Source organism: Kogia breviceps, chromosome 2, assembly GCF_026419965.1.
Source record: "Kogia breviceps isolate mKogBre1 chromosome 2, mKogBre1 haplotype 1, whole genome shotgun sequence".
In the NCBI taxonomy this organism is placed as follows: Eukaryota; Metazoa; Chordata; class Mammalia; order Artiodactyla; family Physeteridae; genus Kogia; species Kogia breviceps.
In genome coordinates this window covers 64,920,576-64,940,786 of record NC_081311.1, presented here as the reverse complement: position 1 = coordinate 64,940,786, position 20,211 = coordinate 64,920,576, and the positions used below count along the sequence as shown (strand labels likewise).

At 38.0% G+C, this 20,211-nt stretch overlaps 1 protein-coding gene across 4 annotated transcripts in view; it reads right to left on the bottom strand.

Moving 5' to 3' along the window:
- Positions 1–20,211, bottom strand: part of DNA2 (DNA replication helicase/nuclease 2) — a 52,373-nt gene that overhangs the window by 12,613 nt on the left and 19,549 nt on the right. For 2 of the 4 annotated variants that reach the window (XM_067025478.1, XM_059052672.2), the window contains exons 5-14: positions 19,255–19,386; positions 14,805–15,024; positions 11,568–11,685; positions 9,693–9,855; positions 8,051–8,245; positions 5,788–6,018; positions 2,632–2,748; positions 2,437–2,546; positions 1,666–1,775; positions 810–1,034 (exon numbers count right to left, since the gene is read on the bottom strand). In XM_067025478.1, coding sequence (XP_066881579.1) covers positions 810–1,034; positions 1,666–1,775; positions 2,437–2,546; positions 2,632–2,748; positions 5,788–6,018; positions 8,051–8,245; positions 9,693–9,855; positions 11,568–11,685; positions 14,805–15,024; positions 19,255–19,386 — 1,621 coding nt within the window. The remainder of the gene's footprint in view (positions 1–809; positions 1,035–1,665; positions 1,776–2,436; positions 2,547–2,631; positions 2,749–5,787; positions 6,019–8,050; positions 8,246–9,692; positions 9,856–11,567; positions 11,686–14,804; positions 15,025–19,254; positions 19,387–20,211) is intronic. The other 2 variants (XM_067025479.1, XM_067025480.1) reach the window with 2 other exon arrangements.

The following is a 20,211-nucleotide window of genomic DNA, read 5'->3' as shown; positions in this document are numbered from 1 at the left end:
CGCAAAAAAAAAAAAAAAAAAAAAAATCTATTTTAGATAATTTTTAAGACAAAAATATCAGTTAAGACTTCCCAGTAAAAATATATACAGGCATTAAATAAAAATTAGGTTCTATATCAAAGCCTAAAAATACCTATCACAAGACTATTCATATACCATTACTTCTAATTCAAACTCACTAAAAAATCCTGATTATTAGTTCTCTAGGTGTGACACTATAATATAATAAGAAATACACATTTGGTCTTCCTTCTGGTTCTTGACCCAGAGCTCCTAAAACCCTTGGAATTTCCTGATTGATGGGGTGAGAGGAACATCTTTTGTTATTCATAAGTCACTTTTAATCATACCTGAGTTTATGCTAATGAGCTGACTTTCTTGAGTTCTGTGAGCCATTCTAGCAAATTATAGAATCCAAGGAGGAGGACACAGGAACCCCCAAGCTGGGCACAGGAGGCTTGAACTCGCAAATGAGAACTGAAGTAGGGGGCAGTCTTGTGGGACTGAGTCCTTAACCTGTGGAGTCTGCACTAACTGCACATAGTCAGTGTCAGAAGTGTGAGTAGACAGAAACAGAGTTTTCCTTTACTAGGATATTTTAAACTAGAAGATGGGAGCCCTGAATAATAAACCAGAAACCTTATTTCAGTTCAGAAGCAAAGAACAAACTATAAACTGGTCCTGTAGTTTACATAAATTAATCACGTGCAAATTTGGTCAATGTGATTAAATTTCCCAAAGTACCATTTCTCCCCTCATTCTGGCTACAAAAATTACTGTCAGTTTTATTATACAATAATTGTACTTACTTGACTATTGTAGAGTTCCTCTAGAAGAGCTAAGGATCTAATGGATTTTGATCTGCAAATATACTCCTCTGTAAATTTCTGGATATCTGGATGTACCTTCTGAGTCTGACCCAAGCGCAAAAATCCAATTTTAAACTTTGCTAACTTCAAAAGAATATTGTCAACAGCCGAGTGTGTATAGCTGGTCAACAAAACACTAAAACCACAGGCATAGAGAATTCTTACCTAATAATGAATAAAAGAAAGGAAAACAGTATTACTTTTAACTCCCGATAATTTTTAACATTTATATTTTTTGAATAGAATTAGAAAACTTAATAGGAAGCATATCTAAGAGCTGAGCCAAGTAACTTTTTAAAAAACTATATAGCCAAAATGTTTTATGAAAATAACATGGCATTATTGTCATGTTATTAATGATATGTTAATAATATATTATGTCATAATAAAATGGAATATAAATATACTTTGACTAGTGCCTGGCACACAGTATCAGTCACTAAATATTTGCTGCTATCATTATGATTATTCTAAGACTGCTTAATAATTTACTGACATGAAAAAAAATTCAAGAAAACTATTGCAACCGCCTCTGTACAACTTATCATTTTTTACAGGGAAGGAAAACATACATAACAACCGGAAGAGATTTTAGACAATCTTACATGCAAGATATCTACAAGGTGATTACAACTATTGGTAATTTAGGTTTTCTATTTCTCATGTCACTTTTAGTTTGAAATAAAGGCATTTTAACTTAAAATTCAGCCCTTCTGATATCCAATATCACATTCTCTGAACCAAGGAGAAGCTGATTTAAATATTCAGTTTCTAAGCAAAAGAATAATAACCTTACAAGAGTACATATTGTAGTTGTTTTTCCTGTTCCAGGCATACCCACGATGAGGGTGTAGTCTTTTGAAAGAAGTACCTTTTTCATGGCTTGCCTTTGAGGCTTATTCAAACCTACATTTAAATTTAAAAATAACAGGAAAAAGAGTGTTGAATTTCACTGAGCACCTTAACTACTTTACAAGAAAAGCTGAGTCTATTCTAGTCTGTTCTTCAATACGTCTTTTCAAAGTAAGGAAATGTCATGGTGACAGTAAAGGTCACAGGTAAACTAATTCCAAAGAAATCCTGGTCTAAAAGCTGTAATTACAAGTTTATAAATTATTAAAGGACTTCCCTGGTGGCCCAGTGGTTAAGAATCCGCCCGCCAATGCAGGGGACACGGTTTCAAGCCCTGGTCTGGGAAGATCCCACATGACGCGGAGCAACTAAGCCCGTGTGCCACAGCCACTGAGCCTGTGCTCTAGAGCCCACGAGCCAAAACTACTGAGCCCGTGTGCCACAACTACTGAAGCCCGGGCGCCTAGAGCCCATGCTCCGCAACAAGAGAAGCCACAGCAATGAGAAGCCCATGCACCGCAACAAAGAGTAGCCCCCAGCTAGCCGCAGCTAGAGAAAGCCTGTGCGCAGCAACAATAGACCCAATTCAGCCAAAAATAAATAAATAAATTTATTTTTTTAAAAAAATTATTAAAATACTAGACTATAATATAGATTAAATTATAAATAGAACAAAGAAAAATTAATGGATGCAGACACGCTGATTATAACATACCTTTTAGAATGCTGGCAACTGTGTCCTTTGCATCATGTGGAAGAACAGAACTGAGGTAGGATATAAACTGCGGTTCGCGAAAGTCAATGATTAAATCTCGAAGTTTTTGGCTGAAAAGAAAAAAAAAGCTTTTTTATTTACTACATGTTCCGTAGGAAAGTGGAGCAACATTCAGATTCATTTATTGTTACAAACCTGGCATAAGTATTTTCCATCAGTTTAGAAAGATTTCCTAATGGGGTATCTATATCACAATGCTTTTCTTCCTGGTCCAATCTGAACAAAGTTGATTCTGGGAGTCCTGACAAGTTCCTAAAACAGCAAACAGATGTACATGAATGTTTTTCATTTAACATAGTCAGTGGGTCTGTATAAGAAATATGCTGCTGTCTGCTAAAAGAGTAAATGAGCCAGAATTGCTATTAAAATGGCTACCAGCCCCTAATACATATTTGCTAACCAAAGACAGGCTTGAGGCCCTGGAATGGTGGGAAAAGGGAGAAGGGGAAGGCACAAGGCACCAAAGTTGAAGCAGTTAATAATCGGGAACCTACAACATTTGCTAACAACTCACTTGGACCTGTGCAAGTTGGACCTGGGCAATTCAGCCTGGGCTCACCACCCCAGAAGGATACTGAGCATACGGCTCCTCCCTTCTCCAGCCTGGAGTACAGGTCTCTTTCCTGACAGCTTCTCCCACTCCTCTATCAGCCCCTACGGCATGATGTTCCCTAGGTCCCCTCCCTGATCCTGTGTACTCTTCTTTCTTGTCATTTTCCCTCTGGTCCCATGCCCACACGTGGGTCTAAATCCCAACTCTACATCTTCAGGCCTGACCTCACATTCCTCTCCCACCCTGTTTCTCACCCAAGCTTCAGGTTTGGATATCCAGCAAGCAGCAAGATATTTATTTCCACTTAGTTAAAACCCAGGCTATGAAAGTTCAGATTTTCAAAACGGAGCAACTATTTATTCCTGCTGAACCCGATCCTTCTTCTGTGGTCCTGACCTCAATTAACAGCTCTTGCATACAGCTGTCTTGATCCTTCCCTCTCTCCCTCACTCCCTTCCAACCCTGCAACACTCGATCAGGATCCCATGTCAGACAGTTTTACTTTCTAAATACTTCTCAAAGTCATTCCACCTTCTCTGTCAAAACTACCCTGCCCTCAATCACCTGAAGCCTGGGCCACTACAACAGGTGCCTGACTTCTCCGCTTTCAATTTTGCCTCCATTAATTAACTCTATTCTCTACAGTGCATCCACAGAAAAATGCAAATCTGATTATTATCATTCTTCTGTTTAAAACTCTTCAGTACATCTGAAAAAGTAAAGCCAAAACTTCTTAATATGGTATATAAGACCTTCTATGACCTGACCTCTCCAATCATTCCCTTCTTCATCTTTTACATTCCAGAAACTAATTATTACCTGTACTTTCCTGAACACTCCACTTCACACCATCAGGTCTTTCCACAACCTGTTCCCTCTGTTTGATATACTCCTCTCACACTGCTTCATCAGGCTAACATATTCACCCACAGGGTGAAGATCTGAAATGACCTTTTTCACAAAGCCTTCCCTGAGCCTCCTAAAACTGGGTTAAATGCCTCTCCTCTGTGTTCCCATCAATTCAAACACTTGTCATATTAGACCAAAAACATATTTATTTATTTGTTACCCACAAGACTATGAGTTCCTCAAGGGTTTACAAAGCACCTAATGCACGTTAGGTGCCAAATAAATACCTCAAAGGACTAACTGCAGGGATTCCTAAGAAACAACAGAAATATCACAGCTGATACTCCAATATCATAAAACCTAGGCTAGGACTGGTTATGGCTTAACTAGGATAACTGATTAGCAGAGAGCAAGCCTGGACATTTCCACTGCATCCCAATTACTGATCTCCATCCACTAAGAAATGTGACGCATGCCGGCACTTAAATGCAAGAAAGGCTGGGGGGTCCAGGAAGAAGGGAATATGGATATTAACGAACATGGATATTAGTTTCTACCAGAAATTTTCATACTGACTTTTCTATTTACTTAATATTATTCTTTAAATTAACTCACTTTGTTTTAACTTATACTTTATAAGTATAAAGTATTTACAACTATAAATGGAAAAAAGCATCTTCTTTAAAAAAAGGAGGGCTTCCCTGGTGGCACAGTGGTTAAGAATCCACCTGCCAACACAGGGCACACGGGCTCGATCCCTGATCTGGGAAGATCCCACATGCCGCAAAGCAACTAAGCCAGTGCGCCACAATTACTGCGCTCTAGAGCCCGCGTGCCACAACTACTGAAGCCCACGCACCTAGAGCCCGTGCTTCCCAACAAGAGAAGCCACCACAATGAGAAGCCCACACACCACAACGAAGAGTAGCCCCGGCTCGCTGCAACTAGAGAAAGCCTACACGCAGCAACAAAGACCCAACGCAGACAAAAAATAGTAACAATAGGGCTTCCCTGGTGGCGCAGTGGTTGAGCGTCCGCCTGCCGATGCAGGGGACACGGGTTCATGCCCTGGTCCAGGAAGATCCCACATGTCGCAGAGCAGCTGGGCCCATGAGCCATGGCCTCTGAGCCTGCGTGTCTGGAGCCTGTGCTCCGCAATAGGAGAGGCCACAGCAGTGAGAGGCCCGCGTAACGCAAAAAAAAAAAAAAAAAAAAAAAAAAAGTAATAATAAAATTATAAAAATATTTTTTAAAAAGGAGAGAATGAAACGGTGAGTGCCCAGAGTGCTAAGAAGGAGAAATAAGCTTTACAGCCAACACAGGGCGTCTGTCCTGCCTGCTGTACACATGGTTGTGAGAATCTGATAAGATTACGTCCACATTAGCACTATGGAATGTAATGTACTAAACAAAAGTTTAGCATTTGGATAATTGCTAAATGCCACTGAACTCTACATTTAAAATGGTTAATGGTTGTTTTTATGTCATGTGAATTTTATCTAATTTTTTTTTAAAGGCATGGAGTACTGGTACATGCCACTACATGAAGATGAACCTCAAAAGCAGTATGCTAAGTGAAAAAAGCCAGTCACAGAATACCACATATTGTATGATCCCATTTATGTGAAATGTTCAGAAGAGGCAAATCTATAAAGATAGAAAGGGAATTGGTGGTTGCCTAGGGCAGGGGGAGTGACTACAGGATACAGGGAGTCTTTTGGGGGTGATGAATGAATATGCTCTAAAATTGATTTTAGTGCTGACTGCACAGCTCTGTGAATATACTAAACATCACTGAATTATACACTTTAAATGGATGAACCATATGGTATATGTTTACATGTCAATAAAGCTTTACCCCCCCACCCAAAAGGGGAACATTTCATTACCTGTCTAATAAACAGGTTACAGTTGTCATGTTAATCTCCTTCATGTACCCCCTAGACAAAGCAAACAATGTCCTCTCTTCTCCACTTAAAATAATTCTGTCACCTGCCATTAGATTTGTGATAGGCATGGCACCATTTTTATTTTGGAAATTATGTAAATATTGTCCATCACAAACTGTCTTTACATGTTCTGTTCTTATCAGGTTCCCAATGCAGCTGCCACTCTCCTCCCTATGAAAGAGAAAGAAAAAGAGAAATTAGTTTTAAAATAATCTCTTAGGACTTCCCTCGTAGTCCAGTGGTTAAGACTCGTGCTTCCACTGTAGGGGGCACAGGTTTGATCCCTGGTCAGGGAACTAAGATCCCGCATGCATACGACAAGGCCAAAAAAAATAAAAATAAAAAAATCTCTCATCACCAGATCTCTAGACAGGTGCTAGGGAGGACCTCCCTTGTTGCACCCACAGTCTGAGATTTGTTTTTGTTTGGGGTTTTGTTAAATATTTATTTATTTATTTATTTGGCTACATCAGGTCTTAGTTGTGGCATGCGGGCTTCTCTCTAATTGTGGCACTTAGGCTCTAGAGCGCTCAGACTTAGTTGTCCTGAGGCATGTGGGATCTTAGTTCCCAGACCAGGGATTGAACCCAAATCCCCTGCATTGGAAGGCAAATTCTTAACCACTGGACCACCAGGGAAGTCCCGGAGATTTCTGAACAACATGCATATCCACACTTTGATTCTTGACTGACACCCCACCTCCTGTGCTGATACACATATAACACTACAGAAGAAAAATCGTAATAACCTGACTCTGAACCTGAAGTGAAGAAAGTAGTAACGTATTTCTTTAGTGTTTACAAGAGAATTTATAATTATTGTTACTAAAACAATGGCAAGCAAATTGTTAAGTCCACTGCCTCTTAGAAGTAAGCATTAAGCATTTAAAATCTCTCAGGCATTACTATTATATTACAGAAGCTTGCTGGCGTGTACACTGGACGTATTTACTGTACTTATGTAGTCTGTTGAAAACGACTTAAACTTTCTCCACTGTAATGGTGCCTTGTGTTAAAGTCTAGTATTAAGGAAATAACAATCTAAGGTCTAAAGTCACATTATTATCAATATTCATTCTGGAAAGAAAGAAATGGATCAAAAGCAACTAAATATTACATAAAGAAATATACTATGCAAAGATATACAAAATTATAACTTTACAAGTAACTTGTAAAAAAACGGATCTCACAAAATACAATATTGACCCACTTTAGAAAATGTGAATCTCTATCAAAACTTACAAAAATAAAGACTTTCAAAATGCTAGTATTGGGCTTCCCTGGTGGCGCATTGGTTGAGAGTCCACCTGCCGATGCAGGGGACACGAGTTCGTGCCCCAGTCCGGGAAGATCCCACATGCTGCCGAGCGGCTGGGCCCGTGAGCCATGGCCGCTGAGCCTGCGCGTCTGGAGCCTGTGCTCCGCAACGGGAGAGGCCACAACAGTGAGGGGCCCGCGTACCAAAAAAAAAACAAAAACAAACAAACAAAAAATAATGCTAGTATTTAAAATATTAAGTAAAACTTCATTAATTTTCACTGTATCAATATGCTAAAATTCACCTTATGAGATACTCAAGTTTATAGTCTTCACTGATGAAAAAGGATTTAATTTCACTAGTAATTTTTTTTTTTTTTTTTTTTGGTACGCGGGCCCCTCACTGTTGTGGCCTCTCCCGTTGCGGAGCACAGGCTCCAGACGCGCAGGCTCAGCGGCCATGGCTCACGGGCCCAGCCGCTCAGCAGCATGTGGGATCTTCCCGGACCGGGGCACGAACTCGTGTCCCCTGCATCGGCAGGTGGACTCTCAACCAATGCGCCACCAGGGAAGCCCACTAGTAATTTTTTAAGTAAGAATTCTTGAGGTTTATTTATTTACGCATTTGTGTATTTATTTATTTTCGCCGTGCCACATGGCACGCGGGATCTTAGTCGTCTGCCCTCCCCACCCCCCAAGGAGTGGAAGCGCGGAGTCTTAACCACTGGAACCGCCAGAGAAGTCCCGAGGTATATTTAATCTACTGAAAATAACAATGGTGCTCTACTTAGAATCAGTTCACTGACAGCCATCTGGAGTTGGCATGAATATATGAAACAGCATGGCTTTAACATGCTACATAACCTGTATTCGTCATGAATTACAAATTTCATACCACTAGCTAATCCAAATTACTGAAGTTTTACTGTATTAAATGGACCACTTACATATCTGAAGCAGGCGTTGACCATATAGTTTGGTAATTTTTTTTATTATGCTTTGACTGTGACTCCAGGGTTAACATTAGACACCAAAGGCTGAAATACTCTAAGTGTGTAAGTTTTAGATGCTGGGTTTCTTCTTTTATTTTGGGCTGCATGCTGGTCGGGACTGAACTGTCATCCATCTGTTGTTCAACCGCTCTAAAGATAAAGCTCCAAATCAGAGATGCATATGAAACATTTCACTGGCTGGTTATGAAATGAGGTATTTCTAAAATAAATACACATATATGATAATCATCATAACTTATAACCACAGCCCCTAATTTTCTTTTAAAGTCATTTCAACATTTCAGAAGCCAAATGGCTTTTTACAAAACAAAATGCACTAGAAACTCAATACTGCATTATTTTGCCTTGAATGACCGTTCCCCTAACAAGTGCTGAAGTTTTGTTATAGTCCAGTCTTCATTCCTATATGTAGCAAGTTTCGGCTTTTTGTAGGACTGCATTTCTCAAAATCACAATATTTGTACATCCAGCTCTGTGCCATTAAGAAAGTCAACATAAAAACATGAAGAACCATGAGGAGTACCAATTTTGCTTAATATTAATTTTGAATTTTTATACAGAAACAAATACATTATAGAATAGTATACAAAACATGGAGAGTACAACTTAAGAGTTCAAAAATATGTGCTTGTACTATAGGCCCAGATTTCCCACAGTTCATGGTCTCTGCCATTAAGAGATCTTTTGATACAATACAGTTGACCCTTGAACCACATGAGACTGAACTCTATGAGTCCACTTATATGTGGACTTTTTTCAGTAGTAAATACTACAGCACTAAATGATCTGAGGTTGGCTAAATACAGAAATGTGGAGGAACCTTGTATATGGAGGGCCACCTATAAGTTATACTAAGATTTTCAACTGAAGGGAGGGTTGCCACCTCCAACCCCAGTGTTGTTCAAGGGTCAACTGTACTTTTAAAACTCCTTTAAGTGAATTTTCAGGCTGATTTAGAACTTTGGTTCTGGTTTGATCTTGTTTCCTAGTCTGAATTTACATCTAACTACCTTCTTGTTTCCTCCAAAACTCTCACTGGCTATGAAGGTGTAAATACATATGATTGCTCACAAGACAGCTAATAAACTTCCCATATGTAGAAAAATAGACATATATAAATAAGACAAGTCTACTGAATCATATCAAAGTGTCTGGAAGAACAAATTTCCCTATTTTGAACTACAAAAGGTTTGAAATTAAAACATCAACTAAGAAAGGGAAGATTTCTTGAAACATCATTTAAGAAAAGGTGTATACACAATGCCTATACTACAACTTTCTGAAATAGGTTCTGTAAGTTCTACAATTATTTCATTTCCCCAGGAACTATATGCAGCAAGATTAAAATATTCACTTTGGAAGAAGTTTTAAAAGCATTCTATCTCTCAAAGGAAATAGGCTTGTTATATAATATGAACTAGCTGTGCTTGTTTTTTTGTTTTTTGTTTTTCTATTCCCTTTGTTTTAAATAACGAAAATGAAACCATCAATGCCAGACCAGCCAACAATGTTAAATCATTCTGAGTTGAATACTTACTTAACTGGAATTAATACTTTTGGAAGACAGTGTGTTTACCTGCTATAAAGAGCACAGTTGCCCAACTGTGAACAATATTTACAGGTTTGCTGTTCCTCAATTATTTGTGGGAAAGGAGCAAGCTTTGTCTTCTCTCCAGTAGCAGATTTGTTAATACGATGAAACAAAGAGAATGCCATCTGGTTTCTTAGCCTTAATAATTCTATGAGGGAAAAAAGGATGGGTGTTTTGTTTTTTAAGAATTAAGTAAAGTTTATTATACATCTTTTCCATTATATATAACTTTCAGATTCAAAAACATAAAAAAGGAAAGAACAACATTCATATTTCCCACTATACTAAAATAACCGCTGATAACATTTTGGTATATTTCCTTCAATTTTTGTTCACTTAGTAAGTTCTTTGAATAACCATGAATCTCATAAGTAGTAAATATCGTGAAGCTGGTGTTTTATTGGCTGAATGCTAAGGACAAATACAGCTATCTAGAGTGTCTTGAATGTAAGACAGCAAGTTTAAAATAAAGTTTTATATAGTAAAATATTTTTAATTTATTTGTTTAATGTATAGTTGATTTACAATGTTGTGTTAATGTGCACTGTACAGCAAAATGATTCAGTTATACATATATATACATTCTTTTTCATATTCTTTTCCATTATGGTTTGCCACAGGATACTGAATATAGTTCCCTGTGCCATACAGTAGGACCTTATTGTTTATCCATTCTATATATAATACTTTGCATCTGCTAATCCCAAACTAAATGTCCATTGACAGATGACTACATAAAGAAGATTCAGGGCTTCCCTGGTGGCACAGTGGTTAAGAATCCGCCTGCCAATACACGGGACACCCTAGTCCGGGAAGATCCCACATGCCACGGAGCAATTAAGCCCGTGTACCACAACTACTGAGCCTGCACTCTAGAGCCCACAAGCCACAACTACTGAGCCTGTGTGCCACAACTACTGAAGCCCGCATGCCTAGAGCCCATGCTCCACAAGAGAAGCCACTGCAATGAGAAGCCTGCACACCACAACGAAGAATAGCCCCCGCTCGCCACAACTAGAGAAAGCCCGCACATAGCAACGAAGACCCAACACAGCCGAAAATAAAATAAATAAAAATAAAGAAGATGTGATACACACATACACACACACACACACACACACACACACACACCCATCGAATACTACTCAGCCGTAAAAAAAGAATGAAATAATGCCATTTGCAGCAACATGGATGGACCTAGAAATTATCATACTAAGTGAAGTGAGTCAGACAGAGAAAGACCAATACCATATGATATCACTTATTATGGAATCTAAAATATGACCTAAATGAACTTATATAGTAAAAAGGTTAATAGTGTTTTCAACTATACAGTATATTGTTCAAATTCTTTTGGTTTTTTTTTGGCCATGACGCACGGCTTTCAGGATCCCAGTTCCCTGACGAGGGATTGAACCCAGGCCCTCAGCAGTGCAAGCGGGGAGTTCCAACCACTACACTACCAGGGAGTTCCCTATAATTCTTTTTTTTAAAAAAGTACCACAACTGGGCTTCCCTGGTTGGCGCAGTGGTTGGGGGTCTGCCTGCCGATGCAGGGGACACGGGTTGGTGCCCCATTCCAGGAAGATCCCACATGCCGTGGAGCGGCTGGGCCCGTGAGCCATGGCCGCTGACCCTGAGCATCCAGAGCCTGTGCTCCACAACAGGAGAGGCCACAACACTGAGAGGCCCGCGTACCGAAAAAAAAAAAAAAGTACCACAACTTACCAATTACAACCTGTTTTAGGCCTAGCAATGGCAGTGAGTGATTGTCAGATATAAATGTGTGTCACCAAAAATTGAAGAAAAAAACCAACCAACAAAACCCAGAGAAGTAAAATTGAGAGAAAACAGCTCAACCTCTTTTATCGAGATGGTTGGCAGGTACAGGATACATCTGGCCGGTCTTCAGGTAGAGGAGCAGGCCAGCCTCTGGATCAGCTCTCCTCTCTTGACTTAGCAGTGTGTACAGAACAAGCTGTGAAAACATGGTATATTTCATCAAATAAAACCTTAACTTTCTATATTTCCATACATGTTTCGTAATCAATACATATTGTAATTTTAAAATCAAAAGGTGAATCAAGCTATTTCCATTTTGAAAATAACATGATCCAAATTTAGTAAAGGTAATACAATAAATTCAAAGTCAAATATTTAATTTCCACAAAACATAGTATATGCTTCTCATTCTCAGTTTTATACAGACAAAAAAGAAATATTTAGAATTTTTCTTAGACAGTAAATAATCTCCAATAAGTTAAAGAGGGAAATTAATCAAGCTATGTTTTACATTTTGAAGTTGTCGCCAGACATTATTTTCCCTGTTTAAAATAAGTGAATTAAACACTAAAATGCATATTATTTATGTCATAGTTACTGTGACAACTAAATGAGACTAACTCTACTAACAGTTTACTGTTTTTTTTCCAGAGCAGGAGGGAGCATTAAGTGCTTTAAGTTTATGTGGCGCTTTTCAGAGAAACCATCTAAGACAAGTTAGAAATAGCTCCTTTAGTTCATGGAAACACCTTAACAGCAACACCTTGAGCCTATGTAGCAAAATACCGCAATATGTACCACAAAAATAAATAAAGATCTTCCTTAACTGAAGTTAGTTTATAACATAAGCTTTTTTTGTATTACCAAAGTGAGAAGTCAAATCTCCTAAAAGGTATATGTATACATATAGCTGATTCACTTTGTTATACAGCAGAAACTAACACAACAATGTAAAGCAATTATACTACAATAAAGATGTTAAAATATATATATATACATAACAAAAAAGGAAGTGATTTTAAACCTTTAATGAAACATTATACCTGGATTTAATATTCTTTTGCTTATGCACTAGTAATTATATTCATTAAAGTTTTAATTTGAAGAAAAAATAAATTTCCTAACAGGGGAAGTCTATGTCTTTCCTCATCCACAATATCTATCTATCTATCTATCTCAATGAACTACTATAATTATTCTTTCAATGTCTCCTTGTTTCTTGCACAATGAATATGCAATATGCACTCCAATATATTTGTTTGAGCCTTGTCCAAATCATTTTTCCTGTTTTTAAATATGATAAACACCACTGTATTCTTAAAAGTTCTTCTTGCAGCTTCTCTTCTTGCAAAAATAAAAGTTCCAACTGAACAAAATTAAATACAGTAATATTCTTTGCCTTGAAGGCACTACAATTTAGAGCAGTGGCCTTAGAAGAAAAGTCTTTAAATCTATACCACTTTAGATGTTTAAATGCTTTTGTATTTCTCTTCCTTTTAGCATTCACAAGTGATTTCAAACAAACTTGTCCTTAAAAACACAAGTAAAAATTTTCAGCCTCATGTACACAAAACACATTTCTTCAAATCTTTGACTTCAAAAATAGCTTTTCTTGGGCTTCCTTGGTGGTGCAGAGGTTAAGAATCTGCCTGCCAATGCAGGGGACACGGGTTCGAGCCCTGGTCTGGGAAGATCCCACATGCTGCAGAGCAACTAAGCCCGGGCGCTACAACTACTGAGCCTGCACTCTAGGGCCCGCGAGCCACAGCTACTGAGCCCATGCACCACAACTACTGAAGCCTGCGTGCCTAGAGCCCATGCTCCACAACAAGAGAAGCCACCGCAATGAGAAGCCCGTCGACGCAACTAGAGAAAGCCCGCCGCGAAGCAATGAAGACCCAACACAGCCAAAAATAAATAAATAAAATAAATAGCTTTTCTTCTATCTAGACATGATTTTCCTTTCTCAAGAAGGCTTTAATCTAGCCAAGTCTTTGTTCATAATTTCAGCCATTTCTGTTTTACCAAAGTGAAAAATTCAAGTCTTCTGATACGGGAAGCCTAATTTTTCCTCTACCTCCAGTATCTGTAAAACCCAATGATAGGTGAAACAACAAGGTTACCCTATTTTTCATTCCCAAATGGAAAAGCTTTTGTGAGAACCATTGGTGCTTGGTACACAATTAAGAATGGCAAGAAAGATTTAATAAGGGAAGATCTTGTTACCCCCTGATTATACAATTCAGTACTTTGAATCAAAACCTATTTTACATAAAATCTGCTGAAATAAAATGTGAAATTCCATGGGCAAAAGGAAATTTAAGTTTTATTACAAATGCTATGTTGTTATATTATTTATTCCTTTAATACTTATTATACCATAAAAATACAATAATGTTACTACTTTTAGTTTTATCTTTGCTTATTTAAAAGTGTCTAGGGGACTTCCCTCATGGTCCAGTGGTTGAGACTCCATGCTTCCCCTGCAGGGGGCTCGGTTTCGATCCCTGGTGGGGGAACTAAGATCCCATGTGCCATGGGTGCAGCCAAAATAAAATAAAATAAATTTTAAAATAATAATAAAAGTGTCTAGAACATACCATAGATTGCCAATGTGGAGGCTGGCAGAGGGAATGGAAATAATTAGAAAAAATAGAACTTTATGTTAATTACTTTGATTTGTTAACTCACTGTAATTAATATAAATTTCAGGTCACTTTGAAGGACAACAGAAGACATATTTACCAAGGAGAAGACAATTAAGAAAACTTGAATTTAACCTAATGGTAAGATACAGTTCTATATTTCATTTTAAATAAAAATCAATATATTGGGATTTCCCTGGTGGTCCAGTGGGTAAGACTCCACACTCCCAACAAAGGGGGCCCAGGTTCAATCCCTGGTTGGGGAACTAGATGCCACATATAGGCCACAACTAGGAAGCCCACATGCCGCAACTAAACATGCTGCAACAAAGATCCCACGTGCCGCAACTAAGACCCGGCACAGCCAAAATAAATAAATAAATATTCTTTTAAAAAAAGAACAATGGGACATCTTAAAAGAAAAAAATCAACATAATTGGATTAAAGGTCAGAAGTAAAACAATAAATTTACACTGCTGTTTCCTAAAGAGTATCCTATGTAGATGTTACATGAAAACAGTAGCTCTGTGGTAAATTCGGTTTAGGAAATGCTGGGTTAAATTAAAAACTACCTGAATTGAATCAAAATATATAAAGCGACTACTTTTCAAACATATTTTTAAAATTTAAATATATTACACACTCATAATTTTCTTATTCATATTTATACCTGACTACGGTGTTCAATAGAATTTGATTCTTTGCCAGTTTTAAGTTCCAGTGGCATTATCTTATATTTCGTTTTACATCCTCGATGTATCTTCACGCCAACTGTAACATCTATTTTGCCCTTCAATCCAAACCTAGGAGACCAAATGCTTTCTTCAATATCCAGTGAGTTTATAACTTCGATATGACATGTTGAATTACCATTACTACCATCACTTGGCCTAAAAAACAAAACACAAAAATATTTAATTAATTAGAAATATTTAACTAAAATATTGAATTGAATTGAATTAGAACACTTAGCTCATTTCTTATATGCTGGCATTGACTCCCTACTGCACGCATGGAATGTGGGGATGGGAAAGAGTCTACAGACGTTTACGGCAGTGATTCTCAAAGTATGCTTCCTGGATGAGTAACATCAGCACCACCCAGGGAATTTGTCATAAATGCAAATTCTCAGGCCCCATTCCAGACCAACAGGTGAGGCCCAGAATTTGTTTAACAAACTCTCCAAGTGATTCTGATGCACAGTCAAGTTTGAATCCTATCAGTTCTTAGTCATAATTCATTTATTTATTTATTATTAATTTTTATTGAAGTATCGTTGCTTTACAATGCTGTGTTAGCCTCCACTGCACAACAAAATGAATCAGCCATATACATACAGATATCCCCTCCCTTTTGGACTTCCTTCCCATTTAGGCTACCACAGTGCCTTAGGTGGAGTTCCCTGTGCTACACTGTATGTTCCCATCAGTTGTCTATTTTATACATAGTATGAACACTGTATATGTGTTAATCCCAGTCTCCCAATTCCTCCCACTCCACCCCTTTCCCCCTTGATGTCCATACATTTGTTCTCTACATCTGTGTCTCTATTTCAGCTTTGCATATAAGATCACCTGTACCATTTTTCTAGCTTCCACATATATGCGTTACTATACGATATTTGTTTTTCTCTGACTTACTTCACTCTGTATAACGGTCTCTAGGTCCATCCACGTCTCTACAAATGACCCAATTTCATTCCTTTTTGTGACTGCTAACTCATATAATTTAAATTTTCTTAATGTTTATCGTCTGCCCCTTTCAGTTCATTCCCACAATAATCTTCCTAACTCAGGCCTTTATTTCCTCAAGTCTATCTATATTACTGCAAAAGTCTCACTCCTTGGACTGCTGGAGCCACTATGACAGTCTGAATATTCTGATGTACAATTATTACACAGATTAACATATAATGGCTTGCACGCGGTTGCACCCTCGGTAACAAGGGATGTGTTTCTCCGTGTAACACCATATGAACCTGAGTAAGAACGAGCAGTCTCTTCCCACTATCTGCTGTGTGGGCCCTGATCACCTAGCCCTTCATCCCTACCCTCAACCCCAGGACAACCCTCAGAGAAGCACAACCCTCAGTAAGTGCTCCTGCACTTACTCATTATATCCTTTACTTAATCATTAAATGAATCCTGCTCTGCCACTATCAATATTTAAACCTAAGTACTCAACATTGTTGTTTTATATTACAAAAGAGGTTCTGATTTTAGTATCTTACCTGTTAAATAAGCCAAGAGCACAGGAAGGAGGAATAAAGGAATTTATGAATGTCAAAAGAATTAGAAGAGATGAAAATAACTTTTAAAGCCTCTTGCACTTCTCTTATCTAAGATTTACTCATTTTCAAAGCAGTAAGTTATTCTGCAGAAGAAAGGTCAGATAGGAATAGTCTTTTTTTTTTTTTTTTTTTTTTTTTTTTGCGGTATGCGGGCCTCTCACTGTTGTGGCCTCTCCCGTTGCGGAGCACAGGCTCCGGACACGCAGGCCTAGCGGCCATGGCTCACGGGCTTAGTTGCTCCGCGGCATGTGGGATCTTCCCGGACCAGGGCACGAACCCGTGTCTCCTGCATCGGCAGGCGGATTCTCAACCACTGCGCCACCAGGGAAGCCCAGGAATAGTCTTTTATTTATTAATCCTATTTTATACTCAAAGCCATATAAAATACTAAATGTACTGTAAATATTAAATGAAAAGGATAAATTTTCTAGTAATAAAACTTTTTATATCATATAAAAATCAAGATTCAAAAAGTATAAGAATTCTGACTGTCAGAATACATGATTTAGTTGACTTGTTTTGCTAATTTCATGTTATTTAGATCAGCAGCTATTTCTTAACAAATGAGAATATTTTCTAAGAGGAAGAATGCTATCTTTGGTAATTTTTAAAAAAATTTTTCAGGATGCTTCAAATATAATCTCCAGGAATATACGTATACTTCTGCAATTTTTGAAGAGGACAATAGAGGAATTCAGGGAAGCCACAACTTATCAGAAATTTCTTAAATATTAATCTGTTTTCTCTGATGGATGTTATCTGATCATGACATGTATTTAAATATACTTATATGAAATAAAGCAAACTTTATTAAATGTGTCATATGCATACTTAGAAGATAAGTAATGAAATTTTTAACATTACTATTAAAATTCTTTCCCCTAGAAAAAGAAGTAATGTGGTTTTAGACTTAGATCTGTAGAACAAATGACAGGTACTTCAAATTACCTTCTATGCTTTTCATCAACATAATGCTATAAAACTCCTTTGAGAGTCACCTGATAGAGAATATAAGAGGTCATGAAGATTAAGAAAATACACATTTACTACTTATGGGTGAGAAAGGTTCTGCCTTGAAATGGCTTTTAAAGGTCTCATTCTCTGCTCTAAAGTCTAAAGTTTTGTTGTATCTTTTAAAGACTAGCTATGGACTGCTGGGGAAATTATGCAAAGTAAAGTACAGAGAAGTGCCTCCTTCACAGAAAGAAGAGTCTTACATCAAGCTACAGAGATGAGAACACCAAGTTGGGAATCAAGAAATTCCTTATTCTAGACTCTGTTCTACCACCGCTTTTTCACATAAAACCTGGACAAGTCACACCACCTCAATGGACCTCAATTTCCTTACTGGAAATCTAAGACTTAAATCTCAAAAATCCCCTTCAGGTCAAAGATGATTCTGAATCCCAAACTTTCCTAGGCTTCCATGATAACTTCTTCCAAGCTACCAAATCCCTTGCTGGTCCACTCCAAGCCTCCTTCGATGGATTCCACTCTCTCCCTCTGTCCTTATACAAGGTTACCTCCCAGGGTTCTATGCCTCTTCTGCTGCCCTCAGCAGATTGCTGTTCTCTCTCAACAAACCCCTTCACTTCTACGTTTTCAACTACCACCAATACACTGAGTTCCTGGAGGGTTTTAGTCTCCCTGTAACACCTAGAACAATCCTGGGCACAGATGCAGTATGTAATACATGTTTGCTGAACAGATAAGTCCATAAGTCTGTGAGAATATGGCAGCTTATTAACTCTGCAAAAACAATAAGTAAATTTTAGCCAAAAGAAAAAAACATGCAAACAAAATGCTAAAACAACAGTGAAAGAAAAGCTAGTATCTAAAACAACCATAAGGAATTCCCGGGCAGTCCAGTAGTAAGGACTTGGCGCATTCATTGCTGTAGCCCCGGGTTCAATCCCTGGTCGGAGAACTAAGATCCCGCAAGCCGTGGGCAAGACAAAAAAAAAAAAAAAAAAAAAAAGATAAAACAACCACAGAAATGGATATCCACCACAATTTTAAATCTCAAGCAAATTTAAATGACCCCAAAGAAATAATAAGGGAGGAAAGAAAGGTAGGGAGGGAAGGTAAATAAGGATAAAGAAATAATTAGGGCGAATTCCCTGGTGGCGCAGTGGTTAGAATCCGCCTGCCAATGCAGGGGACACGGGTTCGAGCCCTGGTCTGGGAGGATCCCACATGCCATGGAGCAACTAAGCCCGTGCACCACAACTACTGAGCCTGAGCTCTAGAGCCTGCAAGCCACAACTACTGAGCCCACGTGCCACAACTACTGAAGCCTGCACGCCTAGAGCCCATGCTCTGCAACGAGAAGCCACGACAATGAGAAGCCCACACACCACAATGAAGAGTAGCCCCCACTCACTGCAACTAGAGAAAGCCCGCGCACAGCAACGAAGACCCAACACAGCCCAAAATAAATAAATAAATTTATTAAAAATAAATAAAAGTAAATAAACATACAGCACAAATCCATGGTAATCAACACATGAGACAGTCCATATATGATAAGTAACACAGAAATATATATGAAATTAGGACAGCCCCCCCAAATATTTATAAACTGAAGATTTTATTAAAAAACCATACCTACATCCCCAAATTATAAATTTTACTATAGTGAAAATAGAATTTTCTACTCATTAGATTATTTTTTTTGTCCAAGAATTATACTCAGGACTGTAATTTATAAAGTAAGCAAACAAAAAGGCTAGTTGTCATAACTTGACCTCTAAAAAGCTTTAATTCAACATCTTGAATAAGATCCTGGTGTAAAGATATGAACACCATACAAACAAAATGGGTTTCTTACAGAGAGAGCTGCATCTGAGGGAAGTCAGTTGAAGTATGTTTATGCATGAAATCTCCAGCCCATTTAGAAAATGAAGGAAGATACTCCTCTACTCCTTGTTTTATTTCATCTTGATTCAGATTTAGGCGGTACCTACCAAAGTAAGAGATATTAAATATGAAAGCTTAAATATGAAAAAAGTAAACAAGGAAAAAAAACATGCAAATAAGCAACCCAAGTGCCCATCAACTAATGAATGGATAAATAAAATTTGGTATATACAATGGAATATTATTCAGCCTTGGAAAGGAAGGAAATTCTGATACATGCCATAACATAGATGAACCTTGAGGACACAAGACTACATAAGCCAACAACAAAAGGACAAGTACTGCATGACCGCTTACGTGAGGTACCCAGAATAGTCAAATTCATAGAGACAGAAAGAATGGTGACTGCCAGGTACTGAGGGAAGTTGTTTAATGGATATAAAGTTTCAGTCTGGGAAGATAAACAAAGTTCTGGAGGTGGATGATGGTAATGTTGGCACAACAATGTCAATGTACTTACTGTCACTTAACTGTGGCCTTAAAAGTGGTTAAGATTGTGATTTTTAATGCTATGTGTATTTTACCACACAAAAAAAAATCCAAATAACAGTGACATGACATCAAATTTCAGATCTGCTCCAACTCCTATCATCTCAGGTCTAATAGGTCCCAGTTACACTTTGGGGATAAAAAAGAAACCATAGAAGATGTTGCTCCTGAAACCTAGCAATGGAAAGTAGAAAAGTAAAAGAGGAAAAAAGACTGTAGGAATAGAAAAGTCACATCAGCCTTACCGAATCAAAGGACAATCTATAGGAATGTTAACCTTAAGTCAGAAGTCAGCAAAGACTACCAGAATCTAGTCTCAGTTTTTCAGGGTGCCCACAAGGTCAAAACTATGTCATAATAATACTACAATATTATTTGC